Source organism: Brachycentrus maculatus, unplaced genomic scaffold, assembly GCF_059751285.1.
Source record: "Brachycentrus maculatus isolate JH-2025_06_01 unplaced genomic scaffold, ASM5975128v1 h1tg000017l, whole genome shotgun sequence".
In the NCBI taxonomy this organism is placed as follows: Eukaryota; Metazoa; Arthropoda; class Insecta; order Trichoptera; family Brachycentridae; genus Brachycentrus; species Brachycentrus maculatus.
This window is the reverse complement of record NW_028280771.1, coordinates 2,433,854-2,455,851: the sequence shown is the minus strand read 5'-3', so window position 1 is coordinate 2,455,851 and position 21,998 is coordinate 2,433,854. Positions and strand designations below refer to the sequence as shown.

General features: G+C 34.3%; 1 protein-coding gene across 1 annotated transcript in view; it reads right to left on the bottom strand.

The window, feature by feature from the left end:
- Positions 1 to 505: 505 nt before the first annotated feature.
- Positions 506 to 21,998, bottom strand: part of Naa15-16 (N-alpha-acetyltransferase 15/16) — a 219,883-nt gene continuing 198,390 nt past the window's right edge. The window contains exons 10-14 of the mRNA XM_088266806.1: positions 7,753 to 7,985; positions 6,068 to 6,176; positions 4,129 to 4,295; positions 2,826 to 3,002; positions 506 to 1,264 (exon numbers count right to left, since the gene is read on the bottom strand). Coding sequence (XP_088122932.1) covers positions 1,070 to 1,264; positions 2,826 to 3,002; positions 4,129 to 4,295; positions 6,068 to 6,176; positions 7,753 to 7,985 — 881 coding nt within the window. The 3' untranslated portion in view covers positions 506 to 1,069. The remainder of the gene's footprint in view (positions 1,265 to 2,825; positions 3,003 to 4,128; positions 4,296 to 6,067; positions 6,177 to 7,752; positions 7,986 to 21,998) is intronic.

Here is a 21,998-nt window from a genome sequence, read left to right as displayed (position 1 = left end):
TATTAATAATAATCCTTGGTGCTGTACCACTATGGGCAGAGAAAGTTCACCATAGCTAGTGATTTTTGACTAAATGGGGACAATATGAAACAATTGGAAAAATATCAATTTTCAGTTAAAACCATAATTTAAATGTCGAATATGAAAACAAGTGCAGAACTCTGGAACTCGTACAGGCGCTGGATCGTAATGTGAAAGCCTTGAATCTTAGATATTTATTGTCAAAGAATTGGAAATTGTGAAAGAGAAAAATGGAGTAAGCTAAAATATTTAATATTATATATGTCACAAAATGCTTTATGATCAATAGTAAGGAATGCTGGTAGCATGTAGGTCCAGTCCTCCTCTGTAGTGTAATGTTCAGCACGCTACGGCTACTTTACTAGAGATCCCGGGTTTGATTCCCAGGGGGGAGGTCAAATAAATGGTTAGCGTGTTTAGCTACCGTGCTGGAGGTGCCGGGTTCGATTCCCAGGGGGGAGGGGGTGAAAATAAATATTACTGATTTTTTCACTCTAATATTTATTCAATATTACCCTGGACTGGTACCTGAAGCGGAGGGCTGATCGCCTTTCCTTCATGTGTTGACAATCAAGATAACACTGTGTTTATATGATGCAGTGCCTTATGCACCATCGGGTGCGGATAAGGTTAGAGGAAGAGAAGATAAAGAAGAACATCACTTTAAAACACTATAAAACACTTAATTTTCAAACAATAATGATTGCATATTATTTTTTGACATCTCATCAAAGATGAAGAAGAATATGGAAGTCTGGGCATTTTCTTCTTCATTTTTGATGAGATGTCAAAAAATAATATGAAAATAACTCCTGTAATCGGAGATAATCCAGATTTTGTGAACAAGTATTTGGACATACTCAAAATGTTGTAAATAATGATTGCGTCTGAAATAAAATCTATATTAGGTTATTAGAGGTCTCTTGTGTTCATATCCGACATTTGCATGGATCCAATTTGAGATCGGCGTCTTTATTTTCCCGATGTACAGAATGAGCGGCGTGTGGTGATGTCGTCACGGTGCGGTGTGTTGCGAGTGATGCGGCGATCAGTTGGTGGGCGCGGACTCGGCGTGGCTCTCCGCAGAGTCCTCGGCCGGCTCGCGGGCGGGCTCCTCGCCCTCGGGCCGGAAGGCGGCCGCGTAGGGGAACTTGGCGCGACACGCCGCCATGTACTGCTCCGCCCGCTCCGCGCACTCGCCCAGGTCGCCGTTCCTCATCGCCTGCAGCACGGCGGTACAGCACTGCAAACAGCGAAGAAAAAAAGCGACGGGATAAGCAAACTTATATAAAAAATATTTTTAAAAATTTTTAGTTCATTTGCACATAATTCTTAACCAACAATTAAAAAAATACTTTCAATCCAAGCTGAATTCTGCGTTTCATTTCTTGGGCTAGTCCATTTTTGGCTAGAGAGAGTTCTTATCGCTCACTCCTTTCAAGAACGTCATAAATCAAATAAGTTCATTTTTCAGGAGAACGTTTTTAAAGTTTAAAAATATAAACTAACTAACTAACTAACCATCACGCCGCTTCCCCGCAGGGGTAGGCAGAGAGAATAGAGCGCCACACCACTCTGTCCTTGCAAACATTCTTCGCCTCTTCCACGTTCATGCATCTCCTCATACATACCCGCCGATTGTTACGACTCCTAACCTGACCACTTTCAAGTATTTGGCATACCTGATCGTGCCATGTTTTTCTCGGTCTTCCTCTGCTTCTTTTCCCGCTAACATTCGCCTCATAAATTTGTTTTACCGTTCTTTCCTCACTCATTCGTTCTACATGTCCAAACCATCTCAACACACCTTTCTTAATTTTATCGATAATGCTTATCTCAGCTTTGCATTCCTTCCTTATTTCACTATTCGCACATCTATCATACATCGTTTTGTTACACATTCTTCTGAGAGATCGCATTTCGACTGCATTCAGTCTACTTTCATCCTTCTTTTGCCAACTCCATGTTTCACTTCCATACATTAGAGTTGGAACCAGGACTCCGTTGTGCACTGCCAGTTTAGCTTCCGCTGATAGGTTTTTATTTGCTATAACTGATTTCAGTGCACCGTTCACTTTGTTCCCAGCATTCACTCTCCTTTCTATATCTTTATCAATCTTTCCATCCCTAGAAAACATACTACCCAAATACACGAAATCATCTACCTGTTCCAGAATCTCTCCGTCTACCAATATTTCACATTCAGATCTGCATTCTTCTCTTTCAAAAACCATAATCTTGGATTTGCTAACATTCATCAATAAGTCACTTTCCTTGCACACATTATACACTTTTGTCACCAACGCCTGCAGGTCTTCTCTGTTATCGGCAAGAAGAACAGCATCGTCAGCATACAAAAGGCAACAGACAGTCAAATTATTCATTCTGGCTCCAACATTTAAATCTTTCAGTTCTTTCATGCAATTATCCATGTATAGGTTAAACAGCCACGGTGACATTACACATCCCTGCTTAACACCTTTAGAGATGCTAAGCCAGGATGAAAATGAACCACTTAGCCTTATTTAAAAATATAATGAAATTTATTAAAAATAAATATCAAGCCACTTATTGAACTTTTTACTGTGCACCAGATCTTTTACGTAAAACCTGAATGTTTTTTCTCCACTTGAAAACGAACTTTAAAAAAGATCTCCTGAAAAATCAAATATTTTGATATATGACGTTGTTGAAAGGAGTGAGCGTTATCTAATCACACATTCAACATTATTCTAACTTTCCACGATGATGGAAGATCACCAGTCATCATAGCGGAGAGTTCCTTTGGCGCAGTAGTTAGTTACCTGTATATTGCAGTTTGAGTAGTCGAGACTGGTGGCTATGTCGAGCGCCCGTCCCTGCTCCGCGGGCTGCAGGCGCGCCAGCACGCGCGCCCCCTGCAGAGCGCCCGCCAGCGACTGCGCTTGCGCACTCTTCAGGTACTCTGCGTTTATGTCCACGGCTGACTTGCCCTTAAATAACTGGAAAATACCACACTTTGACAATGGTTTCTTACTCACAGAACGTTAAGAAAATTAAGATAAAAATTATTTAGTACGTACAAGTGATAGTCGACGTCTAGGGAACCTCACTTGACACAAACAGAAGAAACATTACAAAGTGCAGCTTGCTAATATGTATTCTTTCATCAAGTATAAATGTAGATTTTCATGGTCAATACTCACGTAAACTACCAAAAAATAACTTTAATAAAATATGCACACATAGGGCGCTTGTGCACTACACGGAATTTTACTGTCTGGCAGTCCGGTTTTTTTTAAATAAAAGCGACTATGACAGTTTAGCGTGATCGAGTTCACACGCACAGTGATCACGCATCGATCAAGCACACTGATCCGAAGAAAGACGGACAAAAGCCCAAGCCAATCATCCGTTTTTTCATGCTAACCGGACTGCCGGACAGACCGTCCGGCACGTCAGTTAGCGTTTTAAAACGATGATTGGCTTGGATTAGCTTGTGCTTTTGTCCATCTTTTTTCGGATCGGAGCTCTTGATCGGTGCGCACACGAACACGTTGCGCGTAAATTCGATCACGCTAAACTGTCGTAGTCGCTTTCATTTTTCAAAACCGGACTGCCGGACGGTAAAATTCCGGGTGGTGGACAAGCGCCCATTGAGAATCTTGAATCGCACCAAAGTGATTGTTTTTTCCAGGTCATGTGTACAACATTTTACTTTGAACATATTTACAAAAAGTAAATGATGTTTGCGGTGTTTTTTCCAGGAAAGGGTTGATATTTTTGTAGTAAATCTGTCTTTTTTTTGGTGCTTACCTTCACTGTAACATTTGTCTTTAGGGAGAAAATTAAAGACAACATATGCGATGAAAGTCAAAATATTGAAACAAATCAGCTTATAAGATAATATCACATTTATAAGAGTTGTTTATGGCAAAAATTACTCCCAAAGTGGTGGGTATGGTCACCATAAATTGTCTCCAAGCCATTTTATCCTGTGACACCTAAAGTTGGTATAAGCGACAAACAGTTGATGATCTCAAGGGGCATTCTCAGAAAATGTTAGGCACACACTCAGGCTTGGGAACTTGTGTAACTTGTTGGACTTATTCAGTATGTGCGTGTTACCTCTTGCGCGGCCTTGTTGAGGACCTTGGAGACGGGCGTGCCGTCTTCCTTACTGGTGAGTGCCGCCAGCGCAGTGTGCAGTCGCGAGAGGCAGTCGTGCAGCTCGGGCCGACTGCTGTCCAGTCGCATGGCCCTCTTTACACTCTGCAGCATCAGGAGCAACTTTCCTGCAACCCGGAATCAGATACGTTAATATCAACTTCATAAGAACCAGGGTAGGACCCAGGCAAGATGGTCCAATGACATTAAAAAGGTGGCGGGCTTGCACTGAAAGAAGACTGTGGAAGTCCAAAAGGGAGAACTTTGTTCAATACTGGACAAAAGAAGAAGGCTGAAGCTTACTTCAAAAAACTTAGTAAAAACCAGAGTGTGGAGCATACTGCTCTGCTGTGTAAAAATAAATAAAATGCAATTTATATTTGAAGCACTAACTTTGTGATTTTCCATTTTATAATTAAAATGTAACTTTGTTTTAAAATCACTATAGATATTTTATTATAACTTTATTATAATCTCTACCGGTTTCGAAGCTAACCGCTTCTTTATCAAGACTGATTAATACTATAATCAGTCTCAAGTAATTAATCAATCTTAATAAAGAAGCGGTTAGCTTCGAAACCGGTAGACATTACAATTAAGTTATAATAAAATATTTATAGTGATTTTAAAACAAAGTTACATTTTAATTATATAATTAAAATGATATTTTTGCCAGAAACAACGTTTAAATTTTATTTTAAGATATACGCGATCTATTTACAATAATTTATTTTAAACACAGTTGTGTTTCTTCAATACAATATGCTAAGAATGTTGCATTTTATCATATGTTGAAACATAAGAAACTCTACACGCCAATAAATTTCCTAAAAAACATTTTTTGTGATTTGTGTACACTATTGTGTTTTACTCAGTTATTACAATTTTTTTTCACCATAACTGTATAACACTATGATTGCGAAACATGAGCAATGCCAAAAAGGGATAGAAAAAAATTGGAAGCTTTAGAGATCTAATGCTGAAGAAGGATAGAATGAGTAAGGTGGACAGAAAGAGTGAACGAAAAGTAAACCTTATTGGAGACTGTGGAAAACAAAAGAGGGTAGATGATAATGTCGGCGTTACATACTAGACTTAAATGAATAGCATTTTCTTCATATTCTTCTATCTCCAGCAAATTTTTCTTGAATGAAATTTGAATGAAGAGGTAAGTAAAGGAGATCAACTATACAAGACTATTAAGCTTAACACACTTCGGATGAGTGTTTTTTATGCCTGCGGACCGCTGGTGACGGGATTTGATAACTATGTACATTTAGACCTTTACAAAGAGATTGGTACATAATATTCATATAAAAACATTAATAATGTAATTTCTACATTTCTGACATTGAAATGAGACAGGCGCAGAAGGTAAAAATACCCTTTCCTGTCCTTAAGCATCAATCAAGCGAATGGGTAGAAATACCCTTCCTGTCCATAGTCTGTTCATAGAGTTAAAGACAGTTGAGAACCAGGAAGACATAATGAAACACCAACTTCTCCGGGGAATAATGACATAGGAAATGGAAGCTAGAAAGGAAGGCAGAAAGATGGACTTCATCAAGCTAAGCAACATAAAGGAGGAGACTGACCGGAGCATTTCGTCGTAACATCGCTTGCGGCGAGCATCAGCGAGCATCCGAAACTATGGATGGAGTGCTGGGCTCGCTGTGCTGACTGCCTGAATGCTCGCATCGTAACGTGTTACGTTACGACGAAATGATCCGGTCAGTCTCCACCTTAAGCGAATGGACTGGGATTGTGAGGATCTTGTTAGCTACAGAATAGGAGGTAATTATAACATGCTTATTTATGCTAGGCTGTTTCGGGGCAATTTGTCATGTTATTTGGTGCTGCGGTAATGTAAAGCGATCGAGAGAATTTGTTCAAGTGTTACCTTTTCTAAAGTAGATTTCAAACGCCATCAAGTGGGTCTCTATCCGGCTAGCCGCGAGTGTCTGTAACGGAGTCAGGAACTTGATTGCCTGTTCTAATGGATCCTCAACCTGGAAACACAACATAAAACATAAGAATAACGAATGGCCTACAGGGATTTACTTTAAAACTAACACATTGTAATCGTAGGTCTTAAACAGTAGACTTTAGCTGGAAGCGGGCGTTTTTTAGCGATTAGCGCAAAAATATATAACTTTCTTAAAATCGGCACAACATCTAAACCAAACAATATTATTGATTAGAATTTTCAAAGAAACTATGCGAAATGTTTGGTCATCATAGATAAAATAACAAACAGTCTCCTTAGGTTATAATTTCACCATATTTCTAAGCTGAATATATAAACACCTGTCATCAATTTGGTAAATGGATATACACATATTTTAATTTTGAAATATTTCCCATAAAAGATATCATGGTTATCCATTCCATATAATTATATGATTGCTTGTAAAATAAATAATAAATATATAAGAATATAAATTATCTGATAAATTATAATAATTTAATGTCTATCTGGATTGAATGACAGGGGTTAATTTTATTTCTTCTCGACAGATAAAACAGGGAGAAATATGTGACAGAACAATTAATTCATCGTTTAAGCAACAGTTTCAGTTGTCGGTTCCTTAGACCAATAGTTGTCCCTTTTATCATTGCGAACTTGACCCCTCAAAAGGATTAACCCTAAAAAATGAACTCTTTCACAGTATTACTTTTCCACTTTGCCGACTTTCTATATACTCTGTAATTATGCGAGTTTTCGTGGTAACATCTATAAGATTCGTCTACAAAAAATTCAAACAAATCATCTTCGATAAATAACTTTACCGCATCACTTACATTAGACTGACATTAGAATTTAAGCGGCGGCGACCTAAAAATGATTCCAGAACTGGAGGATTATCGATCGATGATCACTCATCTACGTCTTCATCTGAGCTCATACCAGACTGACCGGAGCATTTCTTTGTAGCGTAACGTCGCTCACAATGAGCGCTCCGACTATGGATGGAGCACTCGGCTCGCTGTACTAACTATACAAATGCTCGCATTGTAACCTGTTACGTTATGACTAAATGGCTCCAGTCCCCCCCCCCCCACCATTACTTTTCGTTCTGGTCGGGGTTGTGGGCGTCTGTGTACTGGCCAACGTCGAGTAGGAATCGGATCTAGCTGACTAATTGAACTAAACACTAATCCCTTTCACTGCCTACACTGGGGTACTACTAGAAATTTGGCGATGGACTTACAATCTTGTATTTATTTAGATTGGTAGTGACAGGTATATTGAAAGCTTTTAAATGTAAATTCACAGTAAAATCGGGATACAATTTTATATTATTTCACATTTTCAATCAATTTCGCAACTTAGTTTTAAAAAAAATGCTTAGCAAGAGCAGATCTGTCAGGAAGCCTAGATGCTTCTGTATCAGATCTGGGCATGCGGTGGGATAGCTTTCAATTTTCGTTCTAGGAGTTTGGAGTTGCGTACTACGATTTCCATACAAATATGAACTGGGGTCTTTTGGAACACCGCTTTGCATAACGCGTAATTTTGGATGTTTCAGTCCGGGATATTATTAATTTATTATTCGGGATATAAGGTTGATATTATTGACCCACCCTGGCCAGCTTGTCGGGCACGAGCTCCTCGAGCTGCGGCGCCTCCGGGTCGGGCGCCTCGTGGTGCGGGCGCTGCTTGGCGTGGTGGCCGCCCTTGGCGCCCGCGCCGCCGCCCGCCGCCGCGCCCGCGCCCGCGCCCGCGCCGCCCGCCACGCCGCCGCCCGACTCGGCCTTGCGTTGCGCCTTGCGCTGCTTGTTGCGCAGCTTCTTCAGCTCGCTAGGCGCCAGGTTCTCTGCAAAAAATAAAAAAATATCGTCAAAACCATTGATGATTTTTATTTTTCTTAATTTAATTTGTGAATTTCACAGAATGGTTACATCAAGTCATTCACATAAATGAGTTACACAAAGTACTTGGACTATTCTAATAACGAAATTCCACATTAGTAAATTTGGGAAAATACCTTATACATATATCGCTCACTCCTTTCAAGAACGTCATAAATAAAAATATATGATTTTCAGGAGAACGTTTTTAATGTTTAAAAACACAATGTATTGAAAATAAACGTCAAGCCACTTATTGAACTTTTTACTGTGCAACAGATCTTTTTAGGTAAAACCTGAAGGTTTTTGCTCCATTTGAAAAATATTTAGTTTATTTAAAAAAATAATTATCTAAATAATACCTTTTCTTCAAAATGCAAAAACAACACTTTCTGCCCTGCAGCGGGTAAATATTAAGTTAAAAATATGCCGCTGTTGCTGGGATATAGTACATTTTCTAGGCATTCCGAAAACATGCACAACTGAAAATTGTCGATTTTTAATTTATGACGTTCTTGAAAGGAGTGAGCGATTTGTATTATGTACTTAACTAGGCAACATTTCATCACATCATCAAGATACAAGAAGAAAGTTCATCAGAATGCTTTTAAGGCGGCATATAATGTAGATTAAGTTAAAATGGGCTTATGACCTGTCATAGGCTGGTTTGCCTGTCGTAGACTGATAACAGACCATAAGCCCTGTAAATGCCCAGACTTCCATATTCTCCTTCGTCTAAGTTCACTTGTCAAGAATATAAAAATAACTCTCAAGTAGAGAAAATTCAGATTTGTGTACAAGTATTTGGACACACTCAAAATGTTGTAAACAAAAGTTATTTTAAAAACCGTCCTATTTTATAATTTATTTTAGTTTATTACGAAAATTAAATGCACTAAACACGCCATCGAGATGATTCTGCCTTATAAATTTCGCAACCAAATACCTTTTTTTGTTGTTCTTCATTGTTTAGTGAAATTACGATTATTGTGTATTCATTACAGGAGTGGTCGGTCAGCGGGCGAGAGTAATGCAAATCACCACAATAGATAAAGGTACTTGTTTAAAGTGCAATGAAAGCGCATGGTCGTGAGTGACGAAATGTTATAAAACATAAATCGCTAGTGTAAAGGCAAAGGGGTATATCTGTCTCAGACCAAATTTTACAGGAGAGCAAAAACATACTTGTGAAATTAAATAACTCGTTTGTTTTATGTATTTTTATACGAACATATCGTAGTCATACAGGAGAAAGTGATCAAGTGCATCTTTTACAAAAACGTGATCATTGACAATTTGATATCTTACTAGTTTAATATTGACCTAAAAATATCCCAAAGGATTTTATACTTGGAAGTATAATATGTTGACTTGTTAAAAATGACAAAACTGCATTGATGTGTATTTTCTTGCCAAGAAAAAGTGACTTAAATGGCCCTCCTGAGCATTTTACGTTTTGTTAGTTGGTCACTTTCTCCTGTGCGACTGCGATATCTTAATAAAACTAAATAAGTATTGCAACTACAGCTATATCCTTTTGCCAGATAATGGAATACATTATTTTAGACATTTTGTGGAAAAAACTTGACAGATATACCCCTTTGCCATTACACTACCGAAATAAGGTACTCTACAATATCTACTGGACGTTTTAGAATTGGATTAATTCCGCGAGTCATTCATTTCTATCGCCTCCGAGTAAAATTCACATAATGAAGGTAGATTTTTAAGAGAAGCTCAAACTTGAATGTGATTTCTCGAAAAACGTCCTTTACGTTTTTCGAGAAATCACATTCAAGTTTTCTCATAAAAATATTGAGCGCGTTTCGACGTCTGTTTGACGTCGATGTTGGGGAATAATTAGTAGCCCGCAATTTACTTTAAACATAGGTAACATTTAAGGTCCTACATACGTTCCCTTCTGTTCCCAACACAGATGCCAATAAAAACATTTAATTAGCTAGAAGAAACAAAAATCCACTAAATGATCTATAAACCTTGTACATAATAAGCAAGGTAAATAATAAATGCAATTCCCATCTAAAAAAAGACCCTTCATACGTTAAATAGCAACTTAACTGCTAACTGTGTCGGGTTGTGGTCCCGTGGTTGGTGTCGCGGACTTTTGAGTCAGAATTTCTCGGTTCGAACCCACTCTACCACAATTTGATACCTATTTCTAATAATGAGCTGCTCAGGCTCACAGAAATAGTATGAAATTGAAGTATTTTTGTAAATAATAAAAACACGAATATTTCTCTATACTTTACGGTAATTTTTGTTTGACCCATGTAATATTTGACGTGATTGTTTTTTTTTTTCTTGAAACATCGTTGTTGTATTGAAGAAATAAGTTTTTCTTCTAAAGAAATAAACAGTTTTGAAAATAAGAAAGAATATCGCAGTCGTACAGGAAAAAGTGACCAACTTACAAAAACGTAAAATGTTCAAAGGGCCATTTAAGTAACTTTTGCTTAGCAAAAAAATAAATATCAATGCAGTTAGTCATTTTTAGCAAGTCAATATATTATACTTTCAAGTTTAAAATCCTTTGGGATTTTTTCAGGGCAATATTAAGCTAGTAAGATATTAAATTGTCAATGATCACGTTTTTGTAAAACAATGCACTTGGTCGCATTCTCCTGTATAACTACGATATATAAAAAAATTATATATTTTTTTTCTGTATATTCTAGCACTAGAACTCAGTCTCTTTTTTCGAGAGGCACAGCGAAACTAAAATTAAAAGTTTGCCATATGTATAAATGTATAGAAATTGTATTAAATTGTATAAAAAAATATAACTTTACTTAAAAAATAAATTAAAAAATATATATTCTAAAATACAAAAAAATATACTATTTACATTATTTTTTTAAAAAATCGGGCGTGAATAGAGATGTGACCTCTCCGGTGGTCTCCTATGAAATAACTTCTGTGTTTGCGAATATCTCCTAAAGCGAAAATTCAATAACGTTCATTTTTACCTGGGTTTGAATAAAATTAAGTTGTGATTTATCGGATATTGGCCCTTAAGTGGTTAGTATGCAAAATTCGTGAATCCTTTAATAAATATTATTGGCCTACTATCGATCATCAAGAATGGTGATGCATATCGCTTCTAAAAGCACCTGCAATTTAAAAACAAGGTTAGTTACCGTTTATCTAAATGTCCCAATTTTAACAGGATTCCATAATGACCTGTTATCGATAAAATAAATCAAAAATATGTGTCGCCTTCTTTCAAAATCCGCCAGATCCAATTTTTTTATAACATTTTAAAATAAATACTCTATCGGAATCCCAATTGTTGGTTTTATTGTTTAAAATATTTATTTACTTGAAAACCCTGTTAAAAATACTTAAAAAAAGCGTTGTATTTCAAATTCCGCTATATTCATGGAACTTGCCTTTTGACCCATATCGGCCAATCAGAGAGCGGGGATAGGTCAAAAATTAAGACGATGATCTCGTGTTTTTTTAATACTGAAAAAAATAGGAAAATTCTCTATTTTATAATATTTTATCTAAAGATTGACAAATCTTTTAAGCATAAATGTTACCCGGAGAATAAAGCATTTTTTTATAAAATCGACTACATGGATCTGGCGGATTTTGAAAGTAGGCGACACATATACTATCGTCAAAAAAAAACAAATTAATACATTCATTTTGAACGCGTTTAACGTAATAAAAACTAATAAGTGTTATTAAAAATAATAAATCAGACAATTTATTTTTAATCATATTGTATTGGACTATTTATACACGTGTATAAAAAAGAGTGCAATGGTTGTAATTAGTTAGTTGTAAAAAGGTCATATGTCGGTTGCGTAATATCTCGCAAGGATATATGCAAATTGCGTTAAGTGCCGTATTATTACGTTGGCGTTGGGTGGTGCTAAATTACAAGCCCGTTATGAACATTTGCGTAACATTAAAACGCTGTAAAAAAAATAATAATTAAATTAATTTATTATTTTTTAAATACTTGTAAACGCATCCTCATTTTGAGACTCATTCTGTAAGATATGAAAAGGTATAATAAGGTGAAATAAGGCTGAGATAAGCACTATCGATAAAATACGAAAGGTGTGTTGAAATGGTTCGGACATGTGGAACGAATGAGCGAGGAAAGAAGGCCAAAACAAATTTATGAGTCGAATGCAGTATGAAAAAAAGAAGCAGAAGAAGATCGAGGAAAACCTGGCAGGATCAGGTATGTCAAATACGTGAATGCGGCCGGGTCAAGAGTCAAAAAAATCGGCGGGTATGTATGTTGTCCGTCTCCGTGGTGCAATGGTTAGCGTGTTTAGCTACAGTCCTGGAGGTCCCGGGTTCGATTCCCAGGGGGGTTGAAAATAAATATTAGTGATTTGACACTCTTATATTTATTTAATATTACCCTGGACTTGTCCCAGAAGCGCAGGAGTGATCACCTTGCCTATATATAAGTAATGATCAAGATAACACTGCGTCAATATGATGCAGTGCCCTATGCACCATTGGGTGCAGATAAGGGTAAGAAGATGTATAAGGACATGCATGAATGTGGAGGAGAATGAAGAATGTTTGCAAAGACAGGGTGGTATGTTGGTGAGATTAAAAGAAGCTTTTTATTGAGCAGAAACTCTTTTATTAGTAAGTGAGGTCCGAATCCTGGATTAAAATCACACACATGAGAAACGCCAAAAAAAATAGTAATAATATGAAAATAACTCCTGTAATTGCGGATAATCCAGATTTTGTGAACAAGTATTTAGACACACTCAAAATGTCAAAATAGTGAGCCTCCATCATCCTAATTGTATAATAAGCTGAGATCAAAGTAACTAACTAACCATCACGCCGCTTCCCCGCAGGGGTAGACAGAGAGAATAGAACACTACACAATTCTGTATTTTCAAACATTTTTCGCGACTTCTGCATTCATACATCTTCTCATACATACCCGCTGATTATTCCGACACCTCTAATGTGTAAAGGCAACTGGCCGTGACTCAAGTTGCGGCTGTTTGGCGTAACACGGCTCAGAGCATTCTTAAAACTGGCATCTATCATATACAATCACAAATTTTGCTCTATCTCTTTCGTTTACCGAGATATTCATTATCCAAATAGCCGCAAAATTGTATTAACCCTTCACTGCATGACTTTTTTTTGCATGACTCTATGACTGCATCGACAGTTCGTCTTCGAGAGACAAGTGAAGTTATTATTTTAGCGTTCATAGCGCATCTTTTGGCTAAATTATGAACTATATACGTGAGTTGTGAATGTATCTAATCAGTAACAACAAAAAATGGTTACTTTTATTTTTAAAGAACGTTTAAAACTAACTTTTGTGTATGTAACAAATTTGACACACTATGCAGTGAAGGGTTAATTTGATACATGTTTTGGTAAAAAGCATCATTTTAAATTAACACATTGTAGTCGGGCGCTTCGAACAATAGACTCTATCTCACTGGAGTAACAGCTATTTCACACATCGCAGATAACACAGGCTGACCGATGGTAACACGGTTCAGGCAAGTGAGTTATGGCTCCGCATACCAAAAAAATAGACTGCCCGGGGGCAGATTCCAAACAGAGATAGAGGGAGTGAAAAAAAAAACAATTCACAAAGTGATATTATTATTTAAATCAGAGCATACAATATTGCGGCAATATGCTTAAATATAGCCATAAACTATTTTAGAAATATCTAAGTACGTAGCACGAGGGCCCCGAGGGCTACAGCAGACAAGACACCTGTATACTGGCCGTTCAACACGATCATAAGGCTCCAACTCCATAAAATATATTTAAAAATATATATAAGTATATATAAAAAAAACATCAACAACATTTCCAGTATGTCCTACTGAATGTATGAAGAATGAAAAGAGTGTGAAAGAATTAAAAATACATATTTTGTTTACTGTAAGGAGATGTAAATATATATAAAGATGATGTAAATAAAGTGCAAATAATAGTTTATATTACTTGTAATATAAGCTGATATAAACTTAAAAAAAAAAAAACAAAAACAAAAAATAATTGTTCACAAATCTGGATTATCTCCAGTTACAAGAGTTATTTTCCTGTTATTTTTTGACATCTCAACATAGATGAAGAAGAATATGGAAGTCTGGGCATTTACAGAGCTTACGACCGTCATAGGAATGGGTTGAATTGGTGAATGTTTCACGTGTGTAAAGTGATCACATAAACATCGAATTTGAGCGCCATAAAAAAATCATGACAAAAATATTTTCTTGTACGAGTACGTTCATCTTCTTCCTGGCTTACTTATCGTGTTTGTAGACTTTCTCACTCTTCTCATCCTCATGTTATAGGTCCTTCTGTCATAGACAACGTCACCAACATAAGCCATGCCTTTTTTTGATTTTTTTTGTTTGAATTTCACAATATAATATAATTACAAGCACAAATATGTTAAAAATAATCAAAAGAATAATTTACTTAGATGTTTTTTTTAGTAGGTAAATAATTTCGTATCAACTCACTTCGGCAAGACAAATTCCCTTTTGAAATATATACAAGTGATTTTCTCACTCTAATATTTATTCAATATTACCCTGGACTGGTACCTGAAGCGGAGGGCTGATCACCTTTCCTTATGTGTTTATATGATAAGGGTTTGAAGTGAAGTTATATGTACAATATATAGTAGTGATCATGTCTTTAAGAACAGTGTTCTCGTTGGAAGGGACAAGGTAGAAAGTGATTTAATTTTAGTCCAGGTGTAATTATTTTATTTTAAAACCTTTATACTGTAAATTGTTATTGTATCTATTGTATGTTATGTATATTTTCTAATAATAAAAAATAAAAACAAATAATAATAAAAAAAATGTATTAACATCTAAGTATTTCGCCTCAACACAGGCCAAGCCTAAAGAGCCGTAATACATATAGCAAAAAAATGTATGTATCTATGAAATAAATATATTAAATATCCTATATACTCCTGAATGATAATACCTTGTTCCGACAAATATTAAAATGGAGTTGTGTCACTCTTATTCTGACCAACGCAACATTTTTACTGAACAGAACAAATTGTTTTGTACATAATGTAATAAATGTATAAAATACATATCTAATAGTGTGCATATACATGGCCAACACAGTAACGTAAACTGGATCATGTTCGATTTCACGAACCAAAATAGTCAATGATCGTTTTAACATTGCGTAAACTGCTCAATGTATGCGACAGAGTACGTGTTTTTACAAGCGGCTGGATTTTATTCAATTTATTTTCGTACTCATATCAAAAATTTAAATAGTCCAATAATTGGCATAGGTAAATTAATATTCCACTCCAATTGATATGAGAGGTAAGAATTAATATCATAAAATAAAAAAAAATAAAAATAATCGCAAACAAAAATAAATAACTTTCATTAAAGACAGAATTGATTTTTAAGGTGCCTCAACTTGATATGAAACATGTCGCTCACTCCTTTCAACAACGGCATAACGCTCACTCCTTTCAAGAACGTCATAAATCAAAATACTTGATTTTTCAGGAGAACGTTTTTAAAGTTTAAAAATATAATACAACGTATAAAAAATTAATATCAAGCCACTTACTAAACTTTTTACTGTGCAACAGATCTTTTTACGTAAAACCTGAAGGTTTTTTCTCCATTTGAAAAATATTTAGTATTTTTAAAAAAATAATTAAACAACACCTTTTCTTCAAAATGCAAAAAACAACACTTTTTGCCCTGTAGCGGGTAAATAAGTATTAAGTTAAAAATATGCCTCTTTTGCAGGTATATAGAACATTTTCTGGGCATTCCGAAAACATGCACAACTGAAAATTGACGATTTTTGATTTATGACGTTCTTGAAAGGAGTGAGCGATATATCAAAACTTGTTAATTTTCAGTTGTGCATGTTTTCGGAATGCCCAGAAAATGTACTACATCTCGGTAAAAGCGGAATATTTTTAACTTAATATTTACCCCCTACAGGGCAGAAAGTGTTGTTTTTGAATTTTGAAGAAAATGTATTGTTTAATTATTTTTTTAAATATACTAAATTATTTTCAAATGGAGAAAAAACCTTCAGGTTTTACCTTAAAAGATGTATTGCACACTAAAAGTTCAATAAGTAGCTTGATATTTATTTCTAATACATTTAAATATATTTTTAAACTTTAAAAACGATCTCCTGAAAAATCAAGTTTATTGATATATGACGTTGTAGAAAGGAGTGAGTGATGTATCATTCTACCCTTATTTAATAAAAAAAGGTGGAAGTCTGAGCATACCTGAGCTTATGACCTGGGAATTGGCTGGATTAAACGATCACTTTATACACTTGTGTAACGTTCACCATTCTGCCCGTTATTAAACATCCATATTGCATTAATTCGTATTCGGAAGGATCTAAGACCATTGCATATATACAGGTTTCAATAATTAATGAAGAACGGATGTTCAATAATGGGCAGAATGGTGAACGTTACACAAGTGTTACACGTTACATAAGGTGATCGCCTAAGCCAGCCGAATGCCAGGTCGTAAGCCCTGAGATGCTCAGACTTCCATCTTCTTTCACAAAAGAGGGAAGAATGATACATGTCTAGCGATTGGTGCCATTTTATAAAAAGCTTAATTTTTTAACATAATGTGGTTTGCAAGTGGACTAATCACATCTGATGTCGATATTTTCGACACGAACGCGTTGCGTAACATTTATTATAAAAGTATCCATGGATTTATGACTTAACTCTCTTTTCTTTGTAGCGCAAAAATGTCATTAGTCATTACGTCGATTTTTCATCGATGTATTTTAAATGCTAATAAACTCGAGTGCGTCCGTGCGAAATGTCCTAAACGCCGCGGGTTCACTCGACGCTTACGCCGAATTGGCTTTCGGCCACGTCGGGTAAGAAAAATATGGACGCGTGCCATTGAGAGATAGATCACCAAAGAGCAAAATCCTCACCTTTATTATACAACTTTATGATAGTGCCTACGAGTTTGTAAGAAAAAATGTCTTATGGTATATCCGGCTAAAAGATGATTCATACAAAAATCTATCACAATTTCATAAAATGATTCATAGAAAAACAATCACAATTTCATAAATTCTCAAATTTTATCAACACACTACTGTTAAAATCCTATTCTATAAATATTAAAAGGATGAAATAGTTTTTTTTTCATGAACATAGTACTAGAAATAAGGATAATAGAAGACTGCTATTTTTGAAAAAGACAGTCGCAAAATTGTTTAATGTATAAGGATTTGAAAATGTATGATGAGATGCCTGAATGTAAGAAGAAATAATAGAAAAAAAACAAACAAAAAAAAAATATTATATATATATATATATATATATATATATATATATATATATATATATATATATATATATATATATATATATATACGTTGTAAATTAAGTGTATAAAATGGTTTGTATTATATGTAATATAAGCGAAATAAAATAATAAATTAATTTTAGTAACTTTTCATACCGTAAATATCAATAAACTATGTATCAAATCTTGATTGATATAAGATATTGAATTGATTGTAAATATTGTTTTATAATTATTATATTGTATTGTTTTTAGGGATCAACTTTACTCACTTATTATTTACTATACGCATCCACTATTATTTTAAAGATATATAAACTAAATATACTATAAATCCTTGTACATAATAAATAGGCAAGGAGATTTTTTTAGGCAAGTAATAAATATGATTTTTTTAAAACTAAAACGGGTTCGATTCTCAGGGGGGGGGGTCAAATAAATAAAGGTTTTTTTCCCTCTAATATTTATTCAATATTACCCTGGACTAGTACCTGAAGCGGAGGGCTGATCATCCTTCCTTCCTGTGTTAACGATTAAGATAACACTGCGTTTATATTATGTAGTGCCCTATACACCATCGAGTACGGATAAGGGTTTGAAGAAGTAGAATAGACTAACATATTATGTGAGTATATCAGAAAATTTTGGGTGCTTTGGCAAAAAAAATAGACTGGCATAAAGCGTAGTATCTTTTTTACTGATTATTTTGTATAATTAAGAAGTGACTTTGTTTAAAATCACTATAAATATTTTATTATAACTTAATTATAATGTCTACCGGTTTCGAAGCTAACCGCTTCTTTTCGAAAGACATTATAATTAAGTTATAATAAAATATTTATAGTGATTTTAAAACAAAGTTACATTTTAATTATAAAATTGAAAATCAGAAAGTAAGTGCTTCAAATATAAATTAGATTATTTTGTATTTAGGATGTTGCGTTGCATGGTTTTATTCATGGGAACTTATCCGCATCATTGGTGGTGATTAAAAAACACATAGAAAACTCAACAGGAGGAGACGGACTGATACTTGCTACGCGACGCATTGTCAGGCTTTCCGTTCCGCTTGATAAGCGTCAGGCATCCAGGTAAGGCATACAGGTCATCATCGAAATGGCAACCCGCGTATTCACACACATAAACATGTTCAAAAATTATTCTCCAAGAGGAAAAAATATTAGTACGTACGAGAGCCGTGACCTTTCTCGCATAGTCGCAAGTCAGGTAGGCCTCGATTCCATGATACATTGGGTCAAGGGAATGCAGTATGCATACATTAATTTTATTATTTCTCATATGCATAATAAATATTATAGACACACTCGTAAATAGCTACTTCGAGAAACACAAATAATGCATTTGCACATATTTTTTGCTCGTGTCAAGGAAAAAATGTCAAGCCATTGAAATATTTATATAAAAAAACGTTTTCGTGGATAAATCTTTAATAAAATCCATGCCCAAAAGTCACAATTCAAAATTAATACTAGTTTTGTACCCCCGCCTTCGTATAGTATTGTAATTTTATTGTAAAGGTTTATTAAGATACTTGTAAAAATTAAAACAAAAAAAAACATTAATAAAAAGGGGGCACTTGCAAACACACGATTCAGTAAGCGATCGGTTGCGCGAGAACCCAGACGTGTCTCCGGCACATTTTTTTAAATACGTATCGTAATTAGATTTTTTTTAATATATAAATATTGAAAAAATATTTTTATGTTTTTTTTTTAAACTCCTTAACCGTTCAATAACTCTTGTCTTTTCAAAACCATATATTTATTTTGAAACGGTGTTTTAAGAAGAAGAAAAAACAGTTACGTTAAATGTTACCTGGGTTTAAAGAAAATTTGTGATTTATCGTATATTGGTCCATCTCTGTTAATCATTTTCGAGTGCTAAAATACGGCATTAAAAGTGGTATTATCATATTTTTATGGGAAATAAAGTGGCAATATTTATTCAAATAGCCAATTAGATAAACGAAATCAAAATTAATTGGAAAATAAAACTGCGCAGTCTATAAATCCTAAGGACATTTTTATTACTTAAGCCAGTAATAATTATAAGTAGAAGTTTTACAGAAGCAATTTATAATCACAACGATTAAACAAAAGGGATAATAAAAGTTATGTTTTCTGTCCGAGTATATCAAGGCGCCTTTCAATGGTGTTATTTTTTTACCGGATAACCAAGATTGTGGCTATGTATAAAATAAAACAAATAATAAAAGTTTTATTAATGTAGTACTACGCAAAGTGAACAATGATGAAGAAGAGTGTTTTTATCATTGAACTGCAAATTTAAAAAATACAAATATTATTTGTGTGCAGAAAATTTTCAATAAATAATTTTTATTCTTAACGGCATTCATTTCAGCGAGTGTTTTAAATATTCTACTTGTTCGACATGTAGATTGGGTATCATATTTGCCATTCGAAATTGTTCGAAATTTTGATCTTTTCATCTTCGTCGGTTCAATCTGAAATATCGCACGATAATCTATTTTTGCTTGAAGTTACGTTAAACTCAATTTTTATGTCATAGTAAAAAAAACAGCATTGTAAAAGTCTGATTCCTAAATTATTCACACGGATACATCTAACCACAGGCTTGTCAACGCAAACATACTGCCATCGTTTGACAGACGATGATAATAAAAAATACTCAATTACTTAAAAATATTTATTGGTCAAATATGAATATGGTTTTATATTTTTGATATATCGTTAAATGAAGACACAATTTTTATATTATTTTTTGACATCTCATCAAAGATGAAGAAGAATATGGAAGTCTGGGCATTTACGGGGCTGACGACTGTCATAGGCTGGTTTAAGTGATCACTATACACACTGTAACGTTCACCAATTCTACCCATTATTGACAACTACACTACTCAAATTCTTGGAAGTTCTATATATATATGAACCAACTTTGAAACATTATTATTGAATCACTAGAATTTCACTAGGGACATCTATATTCATATATTATATTACTAGCGGACCTGACAGACTTCGTCCTGTCAAAAAGATTTGTAATGCGGCAGTTTTTTGTTCCTACGTATTTTATAGTCGGGGCAAAAAAAATCTCCTGAACAGAACCGTCACCCTGGTGATAGAGCGTTGTGAATAAAAAATAATTAAATAAAACATATTAAATAAGGATTTAAAAGTATTATATTATGAACATATTCTTCTTTATATTTGATGAGATGTCAAAAAATAATATGAAAATAACTCCTGTAATTAAAGATAATCCAGATTTTTTTAACAAGTATTTGGACACACTCAAAATGTTGTAAACAATTTTTAAATATGGTCCTTGATTTCCTTACTATTCTAACCACGATAACTTATATAACATTGTTTAACTTATAGAAATACGAATAATTGGTTATTTTTGTATATAAAAATCATCTAGTGGTGACTAGGAACGCATCACTATAAAGTAAGATTTACTATCGAACAGAAACGGATTTGTCCACTTTTGAAATAAGTTCTTATAATAGTAATAAATTAATATGTTGCCATTTGGTTACGTGTTATTATTAATAATAAGACGAATAAAATATAGAAGCATCCAATGTAAACATTGAAATAAAACATAAACAACTATATCAAAAAAATTACTTTTAAAATAATGAAATATCGGCAAATTAACATAAATAATACCTTTCAAGATGATCCAACCAAATAACAATGAACAAGATATATGAAGGCGATATTAAAAATTATTATGACACCATTCCTAATAATAAATACATTTTAGATAAGACTTTGTTGCATAGCTTGCTTCTCAACGCACGAAAAATATATGGACATTTATCAAAAATATTATAATCTGCATGTCTCTATTTTTAAGCATGTATGGGTTGCGGCATAAGTTTCTGTACCGACGTATTTTAAAAAATAAAAAAAAAACTTTCAAAAATTGGATAATAATGATTTTTTAAACGTAATAATTAAGATAAAATAGTTAAATAAAGCAATATCCATAATGATACACAATGAAAAAATTAATAAGCAATATAAAGTAGTTGAATTCCAGGTGTTTTCTTTATATATCGACCGGTATATTATTAAAGCCCGGTATATTGTCCGCCTCCGTAGTTTAATGGTCAGCGCGCTCGGCTACCGTTCTGGAGGTCCCGGGTTCCCAGAGGTGGGTCTAATAAATATAAGTGATTTTATCACTCTAATATTTATTCAATATTACCCTGGACTGGTACCTGAAGCGGAGGGCTGATCACCTTTCCTTCGTGTGTTAACGATCAAGATAACACTGCGTTTATATGATGCAGTGTCCTATGCACCATTGGGGTGCGGATAAGGGTTTAAAAAAAATATATTATTAAAGATGAAAAAATATATTTAAGAGAAGGATTAAGCATACTTTTATTTATTTACATGTACAATATATATGTTTTTTATTATTTATTAAGCATTTAAACATACATACGGAACATTTGTTGTTCGAGATTTATATCGAAGAAATAATGTAATCAATTGCAATATATGTATATAAACATATTTTTTTGTAACTAAAGATATAATGATGTATAAAAAAACTCAAAACTTAATGAATTGTAGCTTTTATACCTATGCGAAAGAAAAGTCGATA